The 14,093-nt window shown below is 33.1% G+C and overlaps 1 protein-coding gene across 2 annotated transcripts in view; it reads right to left on the reverse strand.

The window, feature by feature from the left end:
• Positions 1 to 14,093, reverse strand: part of LOC128987789 (ankyrin-3-like) — a 121,492-nt gene that overhangs the window by 48,517 nt on the left and 58,882 nt on the right. For both annotated transcript variants that reach the window (XM_054408816.1, XM_054408815.1), the window contains exons 2-4: positions 12,744 to 12,845; positions 5,435 to 5,567; positions 4,687 to 4,850 (exon numbers count right to left, since the gene is read on the reverse strand). In XM_054408816.1, coding sequence (XP_054264791.1) covers positions 4,687 to 4,850; positions 5,435 to 5,567; positions 12,744 to 12,845 — 399 coding nt within the window. The remainder of the gene's footprint in view (positions 1 to 4,686; positions 4,851 to 5,434; positions 5,568 to 12,743; positions 12,846 to 14,093) is intronic.

The following is a 14,093-nucleotide window of genomic DNA, read 5'->3' on the forward strand; positions in this document are numbered from 1 at the left end:
CCCGGGACCGATTTTCTTTTTTGTTTTGAGGCCTTCAGAGGGCAAAAACACCCTCCGATCACATTCATATATATATCTCGATTTCAAATATCTCAAATAGCTTAGTAGTTAAAAGGGGTGCAAACTAATTTTCAGCCACCCTCATTGTTATTTGGATTTGAAACCTTTTAGGGCGCCATTTTTTTATTAGTGGTCCGATTTTAGTTTTCTTTATGTCAATTATTTAGTTTTGTCAAGACCTGTAAAATTATACCAAATTCAACTATACTTGCCATTTAAAAACTTTTAGCTACCCCCTACCCCCGCTACCCCTAAGGGCAAAATTTTCAAAATTAGCCATCATTATTGTAGCCCCTCATAACTAAGAAGGTTGTCACAAACCGTTTTCAAATATCTCAAATAGGGGCCAAAAGTTACTTTTCAGGCAACCTGTATATTGTACCTGCCTTGTAAATCTTCATGCGATAATCCATTTCTTAACCGTTGGAAAGATTTTTGGTAATATGACACAACCGTGACTGAGGCATTAGTTTCTTGTTGAAATTGTAATAAATTGGACACAAAATGACTCAAATTGACATTATCTCTGACACATCCAATGGGAGAGCATATTATGAGGTGTTTCAAGCCTGTTTTTTGTTTTTTTTTGTTTTGTGTTTTTTTTTGTAACGTATTGAAAAGCAGCATCGTAATCTTGTTGAGTTATTTTGCCAAAGTATCTTTCCTTGGTGATCAAACTGTATACTGAAGCACCATTTTCCTTGTTCTGTATTGCCAGGTGGTTCGGTGGTTGGTAATGCGTTGTGAAACTATAGGTTTACCAAACTATGATTAAAATACCGTTAAATATTATCATCTTTTAAAAAATATAAATCTTATACAGTCTTTTTGATTGTATCATTTTTTTACCAGTTAAAATAACGATTTTAGTCATTTGTGTGGTAAAACAATGGGCACACTCTCATGTATTAACATGATCATATTTCAAATTTTTAGCTTTTAACCGACTTCCCCACTACCAACAAAAGGAGGAGGTTCTCAATTTGTTTGTGGCGATGTTTTTTTTTTCTATGTATGTTCACCAATTTCTCTGTGATTCTTTTACCGATCAGTGTGGTTCCACCACCAAAATAACCAGGAGAGTTTCTATTTGGTACCTTATATATTATGTTTAAGTATAATATTTGTTTCGGTGAAAAATTCTGAAAACCTTAAATATTCAACATTTATTTTGTTTACATTTGTGCAGATTGTTTACATTTGTGCAGAGAAGGCAATAAATAATAATAACATTCCTACAGCTGTTAGTTGAAACCATTTAAATGAAGCTACAGACAATTCTTCATGAAACAGTTGTTTCATATTGATCAATAAACTATTTCTTGCCATGGAGCCTAAATGAATTACATTGAGAAAAATGAATTTTGTTTTGGTTACTATAAAAAATGTATTTTAACGTTTGACCTGATTTGTGTATACAGTAATTCTGTTTTTATTAGTATTGAATATTCTGACTTACAAAAACATATATGTTTTAGTGAATAGCTGTATGATATTGACAAATAAAGATGTATTGTGAAAACCAAAGCATTCGTAAAACAGGTCTAAATATAAATTAAATGAAATTATTCCTTACACGACCTAAGAAGTGTGACAGTGCATAATCGTCAATTGTCTTAAAAGTGTTAAATATTTTAATTACTAAACAAGCATTTGCAGATATGGAATGTTTATTGATATTATCTACCCAGTTACTATATCATATCAATGCCTGCTTCGGAAAGTCCTAGAGGAAGATGATTTGCAATTTCAACTAGGCTATATCTTGATCAAACAAAACTACATGGCTTGCACCACTTTTAGCTGAACCAATCTTTCATATACATATTTCATTTGCAGATGTGGAATGTTTATTAATATTCTCTACCCAGTTACTATAACATATCAATACTATTATGCCTGCTTCGGAAAGTCCTAGAGGAAGATGATTTGCAATTTCGACTAGGCTATATCTTGAGCAAACAAAACCCCCTACATGACTTACACCACTTTTAGCTGAACCAAATCTTTCATATAATATTTTTCAAAGGTACTATACGTGTTAACAACCAATTTTCCACTTTTGAGAGATTTTTTAGTGCTGGTGGTTGAGGAATAACTTTCATATTGTTCCAAAAGGCTTGAGACGTTACTGTATTTCTTTTTATAATGTAGAAGTACACCGATTGCAGGAAACGATGATGTCTGACATTTCAATGTATCTAGAAAAGACAATTAGTTTTTCATTAGGCCTAATGTAATGGACAACTCCTTCTTTCTTAAGGAATATCTAAAAATGTTTATTTTCATACCCATTGATTATGTAACCTGAACAGGTGACTCAAGCAGTTTTAAAATAATGATTGTTCTGTGGAACTTTTGATTGTTTCAAACAGTTTTGCTTATCAAAAAACCTCAAATAATTAATACATAAAAAATTATACAGTCACTAAAAATCATGAAATAATTTATTTTTGTAAAAAAATACAACCGACTCCAAACGCTCTAAAAAGAATGAAATAATTTCAATAAAGTAAACTTTTGTATTAGGCAAGCTCACGTATTTCAAGTTGGCGCGGCTCAAACTGCAAATATGATTGAAATTAAATATTGTGTGTGTATTTTGAAAATCAATAAATTGTAGCTGGATAACATAAATATATAAAAAAAACATACTGAACTGTTTTGTTTATATATTAAAAGAAATATTTTCTTGTATTTTATGTTTACTTCAGAATAAATGCATTATGAAAATAACACACACAAATGTTCTATATGAATAGGAAAATAATTTAGTTTGATATTATGACAGGGAAAAGAAGCTAGTTTAGTATTAAAACATTACTTTTCCAAGTTAGAAACATTTAAATGCGTTATAATCTTTTTAAAGATACTCGTTAATACCACTATAATGCCGATCTCTGATTACGGTAATAAAATAACACTTAATGCATAACTATGAAAAAGACATGCAGATTAACACCTTTAGTTATAGATAGTCACCTGCAATATGGACACCCTCTTTCAATTTTGTATCAAAAATCATCATAGAGCCGCGCCGACTTAAAATACGTGAGCTTGCCTAATACAAAAGTTTACTTTATTGAAATTATTTCATTCTTTTTAGAGCGTTTGGAGTCGGTTGTATTTTTTTACAAAAATAAATTATTAATTAATTTTTTTAAAATGTTAGCCCTACTTTGTAACTAACCTCTTTAATTTACGTATAGTTATTTTTTAGCTTTAGATAACTGCAATTAGCTTGTTATTAAACCTGGTCAAAGTTTTATTGTATAAAGCTTTATACTGTAGTTGCAAGGAAACTACTTCTGAACTTTCAGCGCAAAGGATTACTTTTGCTATTGTCTTTGTCTGACAAACAACAAATGAATGTTTTATGTCCCAACTCTGGGAAAGGATGGGGTGAGCAAAGGTAACGATTTTTGAGCGAATTAACTTTCAGTTTTACCAACAAGTAAGTTATAGAGGTTACACTTGTAACAAAAATATAAGTTTTAAAATATGTTTAAAAAAAAAATTGCAAGCTAAACTGTGCATAGACTAACTAAACTAAGACATTAAATTGTTATCAACCCCTACTTAATTGGCTAGATTATTGTTAACACTCCCACAAAGTGTGTTATTACTATTGCCACTTGTCAGCACTTATGTTTCCAAACAACATTAACCAGATAGACAACAAGTAATTAAGAAACATTAGGCGGATGAGTAACCAAGCGCTCAGTGAGGTGTGACTCTTCTACAACAGCTGACAATTGCGCTTGGTAATGCAAATTACTGCCTGTTAGAGTTACGACTGTGGGAGGCAATTGACTCAAGGCCTTATCACAACAGCAGTGACATCATGACTCGGTCTATATCTGTACCTTTTAACCATACAAATATGTTTTATTCATGACAATTTATTTTGCATCCTTCATACAAAGTTGCCTAGTGGGTTTCAAATGTGTTTGTTTACATTAGTTTGGACTTGTAAGTACGATTTTGGTGTAATATAAAACTGGATTTCATTTTTTTAGTTTAATTTAATGGTAACTCCAAGATACTGTATAAGTACCAGTACTTTACATAGTTGTTACTATGTTGTAAAGACAATAAATTACTTCTTTAGTGACTATTGTAGTTCTTAAAGCCATAGCATAGCTAAGTTTCAAGATAATGTCAAGTATTATTATTTGTTTCTCATTCTATTTCAACAGTTCGGTAACTTGATTCCCATGTGAAGTGAAGCAGGAAACAGAGGCCTCAATAGGACAACAATGGCTTCAGTCGTATCAAAGTGAATTGAGTGACAACATAGCTATTTGAATCATATCTCAGAGACACCTTACCACAAAGAGGGTCTGACTGTGTTTCACATTCATCATTCAATATAGTTATCAAAAGTAAATATTGTAAATGGTACGAGTAAATACACCGAGAAACACTATAGTAGATCTCTTCTTGCTTTTGGCTGACCAAACTTGTTTAATTGTTGTAGTGCTCAATTGCATTAGGAAGACCCTCCCGTGAACTATAATCATTGACTTTATATCCCTACACTCTTTCTTGTGTAGAGATATAAAGTCAATGATTATAGTTCACGGGAGGGTCTTCCTAATGCATATGGTGGAAAGCACAACTCACCTCAGTGGCCAGAGCCTGGTTGGCTCCTTTGCCGAGGAGGAACTTGACCACTCCATCATGGTTCTCTTGCGCTGCCATGTAGAGAGGGGTGAAGCCGTTGAGGCTCTGCACGTTGACTTGTGCGCCATTCTGCACCAACACTCGAGCAACCTCCTCCTGCCCAGCTATGGACAGTAGAGTACAACATGGTGAGAAACAAATAGAGTGGATGTGTTAACAAAGTAAGCAAATAAATAACTATGGATAAAAATGTCATGGAGTTACTTTAGGTCTTGCAGGGTAAGAAACCATAGTAGTGTCAAAGTGTAGAAATTCTACATTTTTATAACATGTAAGAGTGAGGAACCATAGAATGACACTATGATTTACCTTAAACCAAGATACAGTTATCAGTATATCAATTTCATGAAATTAAATGCGCTAGTGTATAGACATTTTTTACGAGGAATTTCTCTCCTGAGGCTCATCTACAGACGGAAATGATACACCCAATATTTTGAGTTCCCCAAATACAACCTTCCTCTCTTTTTCATGTGAGATCCCATATAAATAAAAGCTAATCATCTCAATTTTATTATAATGTTATAGTGTAGTAATTAATTGCTGTTTTAATATAAAACTAAAATACTGTACTTTTAACTTTTGTATTTTAATGGAATTTGAGCAAAAAATATTTTTATAACAAGAAAAAATATCCCCGAGAGTTTCAAATTAATCTTGGTAGAAGAGTAATGGCAGATGTGTATACCCAAAGCAGCGATGTGCAGTGCAGTGTTTCCCTTCTTGGTAGCAGCATCTACATGACACCCTTGCTTCAGCAACTCTGTAACTATGTTGACATGACCGTCCTTCGCAGCTAGGTGAAGGGCATTCAGTCCATTCTGTCAACACACAGAAAGGTTGCTAAAACTATATGAAATCAGCAAACCCATATTGATGAACAACTTTCAAAATATAATAGATTTATTTCAGTGGATGCCATACTACTACTGCCTTAGGCAAAAAAATAAATAAAATAAAATAAAAATAGGTTTTTATCCTAGTATTTGAAGCAATGGCAGAAACTGTAAAATAATCATCTAGCTAGAAGCAAAGACCTTTTGCCTTACAAAGTAAGTTTAGAAAACCAAGACTGATTGTCTAAGTGATCCGTGTAAGAATAGTACACTGACTTATTTTGATTTTGTATGATCGAGTTAATGATAAAAAATATTTCAAAAACCATTTCTAAACTCTACCTTGATGTCCAAAAAAGCAATTTCTTGGAAAAGGAGACCAGAATAACTTACTAGGCCCTATGTATTTTGTATATAATTGCACACTCAATACAACTTCTTATGGATTAAGAAATAAATTGGCCCAAAGAAAACTGTTAAAAAATATTCTCAAGCATGAGTGTGATACCAGAACTGGGTTACATATGTTGCAAATTTAATTAAATCAAGATTTAGAATTCTCTAAAAGGAGAATTAATTAGCATTGAAAGGAGATTGACATGAATTAGATTCTTAAGGAGAAACTCGGACAATAAACTAGAGTCTGGTTGTGACCCCGTTGAAAGGTTTGCCATACAGTATTAGTACAAGATGTCATAGTTATGTATAAGGCTTCTTGGCTTACATAACTCCAAGGTATTTGCTCTTTGATACAATCACTTTCTCCGTCTTTCCAGGCAGGTTGCTATTCGACTACACCCAATGTTACAAACAAACATGACTTCATGTATTGTATCTCTTTTAAACCAACATTAAATTAATAATTTAAAATGTTTTTAAAAATACCCCTGCCACAGCAAACCTGCAGATATAATATATTCCGATCAAAACAGGTAAAATATTTTCCCTTTCCCCTATTTAAATAACATTGGATTTAACAAGCAACTAGGTTTGCTGCTACAGGGAATAGAAAAAGTGTTTTTTGATCAAATGTTAATAGTATAGGACGAGAGCTCGCCCTGTTGTGGAAAACTTGACCAAAAGTATGTATTCTGCCGTACTAAGCACAAAGGGGGTATCTGCACCTGAGCTGATTTTGAGAAAAAGAGGTTCCAAGTCTAAACCTCTTAATTTCGGTAACCATGGGCCTAGGATCAATATTGCCATATTTACTGAATTTGTAATTTTTTCCTTTGTCTAAAAATACTAAATTTATTTCAAAATGCCTATTTAACACATTTTTATGGCAGATACGGCTAACTGGAACAACTAACTAATCCTAAAATACTAAGTTATATAGCCGTAATGTACAACTTACTAAGCTGATTAAGTAGTATCTGCGGCAGTTACGGCTAAATTACATTAGTAGCACACACTTACAACTAGGAATGCTTAGTAATGTATGTAGAACTATCTACTCATAAAATTATAATTTGCCAAGTCCTGATCATAATACTAAAATTAAAATGTTTTTTGAACCCAGTGACAAGACCTGTATTTACCTATTTTGCCTGAAGGTCTTGTAGTTAACACTCGATTAACACTCGATGCGCATTTCGCCGCTCAGTGCGGCATCTTCATGGAGTATCTTCTTAAACACTACTGTTACTATGTAACATAGTACATAGTACATAGTAACATAGTAACAGTAGTGTTTAAGAAGATACTCCATGAAGATGCCGCACTGAGCGGCGAAATGCGCATCGAGTGTTAATCGAGTGTTAACTACAAGACCTTCAGGCAAAATAGGTAAATAATTACTGTAAAATTAAAAGTGTCTAGATAATTTGACCAAATCATTAGAATTATTTCGGGAACAATTAATAGCCTAGGAAAAGTAAAACAGCTGATAAAAACCAGAATTTATTTACAGATAATAGTAAACATTTTTGCACAAAAAACTTCTATTAGGCTAAATTATTCTGCAAACAAGGAAAGTTCCCTCTTAAAAACACTTATTTATTATAAAGCTTAGAAGTAAAAAACAGTCATAAATCAAATCAACTTATTAACAAATTGATGACCGGCTTAAAAATGAAACAAATGTAATTAATACCGGTAATTGTCATGGTTTTTCATTGCACTAAAAAAAACCTCAAAAGCAAATATTGTCTGTATTAATTATCAGATTTATCTGAGATCACTGGGATATTTTCCCAAAATGAGAAACGGCTTTGCGGAACAATATCCTCAATTTATTTACAGATAATAGTAAACATTTTTGCACAAAAAACTTCTATTAGGCTAAATTATTCTGCAAACAAGGAAAGTTTCCTCTTAAAAACACTTATTATAAAGCTTTGAAGTAAAAAACAGTCATAAATCAAATCAACTTATTAACAAATTGATGACCGGCTGAAAAATGAAACAAATGTAATTAATACCGGTAATTGTCATGGTTTTTAAAAAACCTCAAAAGCAAATATTGTCTGTATTAATTATCAGATTTATCTGAGATCACTGGGATATTTTCCCAAAATGAGAAACGGCTTAGCGGAACAATACCCTTTTTGGAATGTAATAGATTCTTCAATACCGTATTGCATTTTTTCACTTTTTAGTCATATAGTTATGTACTTAAAACTTATATTTAAGAGACTGATCGTAACCTGTGTTAGCTTTATTGTTGGATAAAGACTAACTAATGTGTTTAAATTTTATCATATTTGCTTATTGTTCTATTTTTGTTGAAAAAAAAACTAACAACAACAAAGTTTTTAGGTTAATCAGTAACTTAAAGATGTAGCGTATTCAAAAGGTTTTTTTATAAAATAATAAAAGTGGACTGTATATAGGTTATTAATTTAATTTTGACAACAGAAAATAATTATGGACTTTTGGTTTAATTTTTAACACTGAATTACCACTTTGACGTTATTAAGGTCTTGAAAGAAGATCTGGTCGAATGTTGTCTAGTCCAGAAGATATGTTTAATGAATGTCCAAATGTTCTCACAGTACACAGAATTTAGAGTCAAATTAAAAAGGGTTTATTAAATGCACACAAAAGGAAAAGGTAAATGAAACAAGTCAAAATAAAAGGAGAGAGAAATGAACGATGTTACACAAAGAAACGATATTACAAGAAAGAAAAATTGCACTTTTTTAACCAGAATGTTTACATTTTCAAATTTTTATTATTGTATTGTTGTTGACATGTGGGGATCATTTTAATATGCTCTCTCTCTCTCACACATATGGTCAGCTGGCCTTTTAAATACTGAACAAAAGCTACCTAACTAACAAACAATTCTTGCAAACATGTGAGAATGTTGCCAACATACTAAAGCAAAAAGGTGGCAACTGCTACTTTACTAAGATATAAAAGTGGTATGTACGTATTAATAAGGGAATAAGTCGTATCTACAGCAGATGCGACTTTTATTGCTTAGTGAATGTCACTTACAGCTAAAATAACCTAGTAAAACATGTCATTCGTGCAGATACGACTAACTAAAAAGTACTTTTTTAAAGGAAATTATTTGTTGTTACGGCTAAAATACCTTAGTAACTGATAGGTAAAATCAAGCTATTTTAGTAGGTATCAATATCTCAATATAGCCAAAAATTGCAGATACCCCGTTTGTGCTTAGCACGGCAGTATTGTGCAAATTTCTCTATTTTCACCCCACGCTGTAAATTAAACATGTGATTGGAGTTTCTTCCATTTGTTTTGATTTTCTGTTTAAATTTTATTTTTGTGTTGTTACCAACGTGGCAACCCATAAGACCCATATTAATTATTTTTTAATTTTAAAATCATTTTTTGTGTATATTTTTAAGCTTATTTTAATTTATAAAGGGATTCTGCACATCTACAAGAAAATATCTTTCAATTTGGTACCAACCGCGTGTAATTCGGTCCAGTATAGTATGGTCAGGCTAGCTGTCATAAGTTTTGCAAAAGATTTTTAGTATATAAGATAGAATAAATGAATAATGAATTACTGTAGCCACATTTCATTAAACAAAATAATTTTAAATTAACAGTTTTTTTGAATTTCTCTGCAACCTTTGATTGTACAACAATATGCTTCAAAACACAAAATTGTTTGTTTTAGCCCCTACACATGCACTGTAATAAAAGTTGGGCAGTTCGGTGTTTTAAGGTTAAACATTTTTTTAAACTTATTTAAAAAAATTCAAATCTCCATAACATCTTTGCCTACAATGGTATAGTAGTAACTTTTCGAGTGTGGATACACTTGTCAATATAGGCCTGATATTTAAGCAATGTGGTTTAAGCAATGGTTGTTTATTAATTAGATTTTAACTGATATTTATTCATTTATTAGTTCTATACCTCCTTATGTCCTGTTTTAAAGCACAATCATGAAAGAATATGCAGTTGATTAATGCAAATTAACAGTAGTACTCCTGGGATATTAAATTTTAGAGCTGCATTTTTCTTTCATTAAGATTGTAAGTTCTTAAGAGTAATCCGATTTCAAACCAGGTAAGTTTTAACTGGTGTGTTGCTCATACTTTAGTTTAATAACAACAGAAACACTTTATTGTTTTCTTTTACTTTTTTAACATTTATGATACTTCTAATGGAAGTTTCAACATGGCAGAGTTCTCGGAATTTATGAAACATTATAGAGTAGTTGAAAGCGGAGCAGAGTGAGGCAGTTAGGCAAAGTTTGGCCATGTAGGGGTTGCTAATTGGATAACAGCAGCACAGCAACAGCCTGGCTTAACATCTGGGTCATCACTGCGACTTTACATCTTCCTGTGGCCAATTCATGCAGGATACTGTTTCAAACCGATTACGTTAATTTAAAATACGTGAACGCTTTAATAATGAGCTCTGGTACATCGTAACAGAAACAAAACAACACATTTTAACAATAAGCCATCAGCTGTTGCAAAATAAATATCAAAATTAAATAAGAAATATACTGCTGCTAAAGTCAAAAATGCTGTCATTGACAGTGAAATATTCTAATGTTTTGTGTACACATAGTGTTGTGTCTTTGTGACAGTTTGAACTCTTATACTTTCAACTAAGCCTACTATCCTAACCGAAATCCTAAAACTACAACCTTGTGATTTATGTTACATACTTAACTTAGTGTTTTATTAAATTGTATGATTGCAATGAAAGAGCTTGATGATTAAACAATGCTAGACATGTAGGTTTTCAGTTTCCTGAGGGAATTCCCTGACAATGCACAATGTTGGGATGTAGAACAACTCTCCATGCTAACTAAACCTTGATATTTACCACCAACTAATGACCTAGCCACAACAATGTACAGTATAGCTATGTTCTCAGGCATTAGTGTACTTGCACTTTAACTTTCTAATCATGCCATGCTAAATGGTTGACTATAATATGTTTACTAGTTTCTAGATTACTTATACTTTAATCTACAGCTTAATCATTCTTATTCATTTTACATGGTACCAACAGTTTATTTGTATGCTTATAATTCATCTCATACTATAAATAATGTATTTATTGCCACACTTCACTGTTTTAATAGACTTTCCACACATGAAATTAGTTTGGAAAACAGCTGTTTGCGGCTGGCTTAATCAAATATGGTTTAATTACGTACTGCCATTTACCCACCAGATACCAGCTGATTATAATTGGCAATAAGTCAACGAATCAATAAACAATAGTATATTACGTTACTAGTCCTGAAAATAGGTGTTTACCGGACGAGAGTGGGTAACATTCGAGTCCGGTAAACACATTTTGGCCGATTGACGTACGATATTTTACGCCATACTAATAAATCTGTACAAAACCTTATATATTACCACCGACTAAAGGACTAACAATCACTATAACCTCATAATAATAACCTCTAAGAGAGGTTATGTTTTTGTTTAGTAACACTCATTGCCAAATGGAATGGGCACACGGAAGGGACTAAGGCTAAAGGTGTAGTGACGTCATATCTCTAGTGGGTAATGTCTTCTCTTGAGGCGACACGATTACCGTTACGAAACGATGTGATTTCAGCGGCGTTCGTGGCATAGTTGGTAGCGTTTCGGATTGGTGTTCAGGAAGTTCCGGGTTCGAATCCCGCTGGTAGCACTGACTTTTTGTCAACAAATTTTTCATATCAGCAAGTTTGGTTGTTTAGGTTAGGTTATGACAGTTTAATTTTATAATACTACATTTTAAAATTAATTAAAAATTATAAGTAATTATTAATTAGATTTTTATCTTATATAGTTTTTATATTATCAGCAAGTCTGGTTGGTTAGGTTATGTTATGACAGTTTAATTTTAAAAATTAAAAATTTATTTTATAATTTTAAAACAATATTTTATAATTAAAAAGTTAATTTTATAACTAAAAAAAAATTAATTTAAATTATTTCAACTTAGCAGTTCTAGCGGCGAACGCTGACACTACAAGATATGTTAGCCTTAGTCCCTCCCGTGTGCCCCACCGATTGCCAAATGCAGTATAATCAACAGTTTAGTGTCTGGTAAAACTCATTACAGTTACGCAATGAAACCCCATTTGATTAGGCTGGCGGCAAACAGCTGTTTTCTGGACTAAATCTTTGCATGGGAAGCTCGTCAAAATAGTGTAGTGTGGCGTAAAAACATAACCCCATAGAAGTTATCCCTAGTCGGTGATACTTTTTACAGATTTGGAACTTTTTTTTATTGTTAGGTTAGTGTTTAGATGTTGAAAAATGTTGTATGTCACTTGTCCAAAATGTGTATACCGTATCTTACTTTTAGGGTAATCCACTCGTCCAGTAAACAACTATTTTCCGAACTAGTAAATGCAATACTATTTCATGTTTATTTCATGCGAGCATAATTAATATATTATGCTTAAAAGTTACAAGTCAAATTAGTACCGGTAATCTACTGCACTTGTTGAACTGTCCAGCTCTGTTTTTAATTTTATTTTTAAAAGCGACCATGAGGCCTAAAGGAATAAAAGAAGTTTGAGTTTTGTTAGGAGTTTCCAAAAGCTTAGGAAAAACTGAGGATATTACCGATGGACTGATGGACTACTCGAAGGGCGTTACTAAAGGCCCAAAGGTATAACCCTAAAACAGTTAGATAACGTCTTTCATTTTGGAGGAACAGGTAATGGTGAATCAATATGTTTGACACACAAGTAATGTAAGTTTAGCTTACAGCGTTGCAGGAGTTGATGTCAACGCCGGAGTCCAGTAGCTCGAGGACCTTGTCCAGGTGACCAGCACGGGCAGCACGCAGGAACGCTGTGCTGGGGTCAGTCTGGAACAGAAAAACTTCATGTAAGAGCGATCTGGTACAACTATAAAACTAAAATGTACGACGGCAAAACTAAAAGAATGATAAGTCTCAGAAATGCATGTGCGTAGTTGCCTATACAACTGTTCCCTAATGTGGAGACCTGAATCAGCATTGAGTAATCAGAGTAAGCAGAACTGCACATGTGTTATGGCTCAGCAGTTGGCGTCAGCATATGTCATGCCCGCACGCACTCACACTCTGTATACAGATTGTAGACCAAATGTGTGGTGAATGGCCTCACGCATCGTTTTACCCTAACCCCCGCTAAAATTAGAATGTTTGTACATCTAGTAGTAGCTGTTAGTGTTCTTTTGTTTGGAGTTACAGAAGTTTGCTGAGTCAGTAGACTGATTAGGAAGGTCATAGAAGATCGTATTTTGAAACGTGAAATAAATGCAAACACACGCAAAGTCGTTAACATTTATACAGGTATAAATACAGGTATAACCAACCTTGTATACACCTCTCACCAAACTACATAGTATTTCAAGTTAAATGTTACTTTGGCATCGTCACGTTCCAGATTCCAATGGTAAGTAAGCAAGCATAAAGGATGTTGTAACTAACCATGTGACAACATACAATTTTTTATTTAAAATCTATCTAAACCTGAAAATATATATAAACGTGCAAGAAAGGGACATTTAACGTGCAACAGTTGGCATCGGTCGCGTGACAAAGAGACATTACTTGACGGGTCTCTGGCAGACATGCGTGCCACGAGCTAGGCGTCGGGCGTCACTGTCCAGCGGGAAAAGACGCCCCAAACAAACCAGATAGGCTGGGTTGGGTATAAGCCATCAGAGGAATATAAGAAGGGGAGATGGAAAATAAATTGTTTAATTTTAACACTTCAGAAGGGTGGTGTTAAATATTCTTTTATACGTTTATATTTATAGAAAAAATGGAAAGGTCACTTAGGTTTTTTTTGGAAGATCGTGCGGTTACACACGTATCTGTGAATCGACCTGTCTTTTTTTAGCGAATTTCCCATATACCGTAGTACACCACCGTTTCACATTTACCGTAGTACTCATGATAAGACCTGGACGCGGGACCAATTTTTTTTTCATTTTGAGGTCCCTAGAGGCCAAAAACACCATCCGTTCAAATTCATATATATATATATATATTTATTTATTTATATATATATTTATATATATATATATATATATATATGTGTTTGTGTCCGTCAGCGCGATAACTCGA

This window comes from Macrosteles quadrilineatus, unplaced genomic scaffold (assembly GCF_028750875.1).
Source record: "Macrosteles quadrilineatus isolate MER2022 unplaced genomic scaffold, UCM_ALF_1.0 Scaffold_2__2_contigs__length_208266976, whole genome shotgun sequence".
Taxonomy (NCBI): Eukaryota; Metazoa; Arthropoda; class Insecta; order Hemiptera; family Cicadellidae; genus Macrosteles; species Macrosteles quadrilineatus.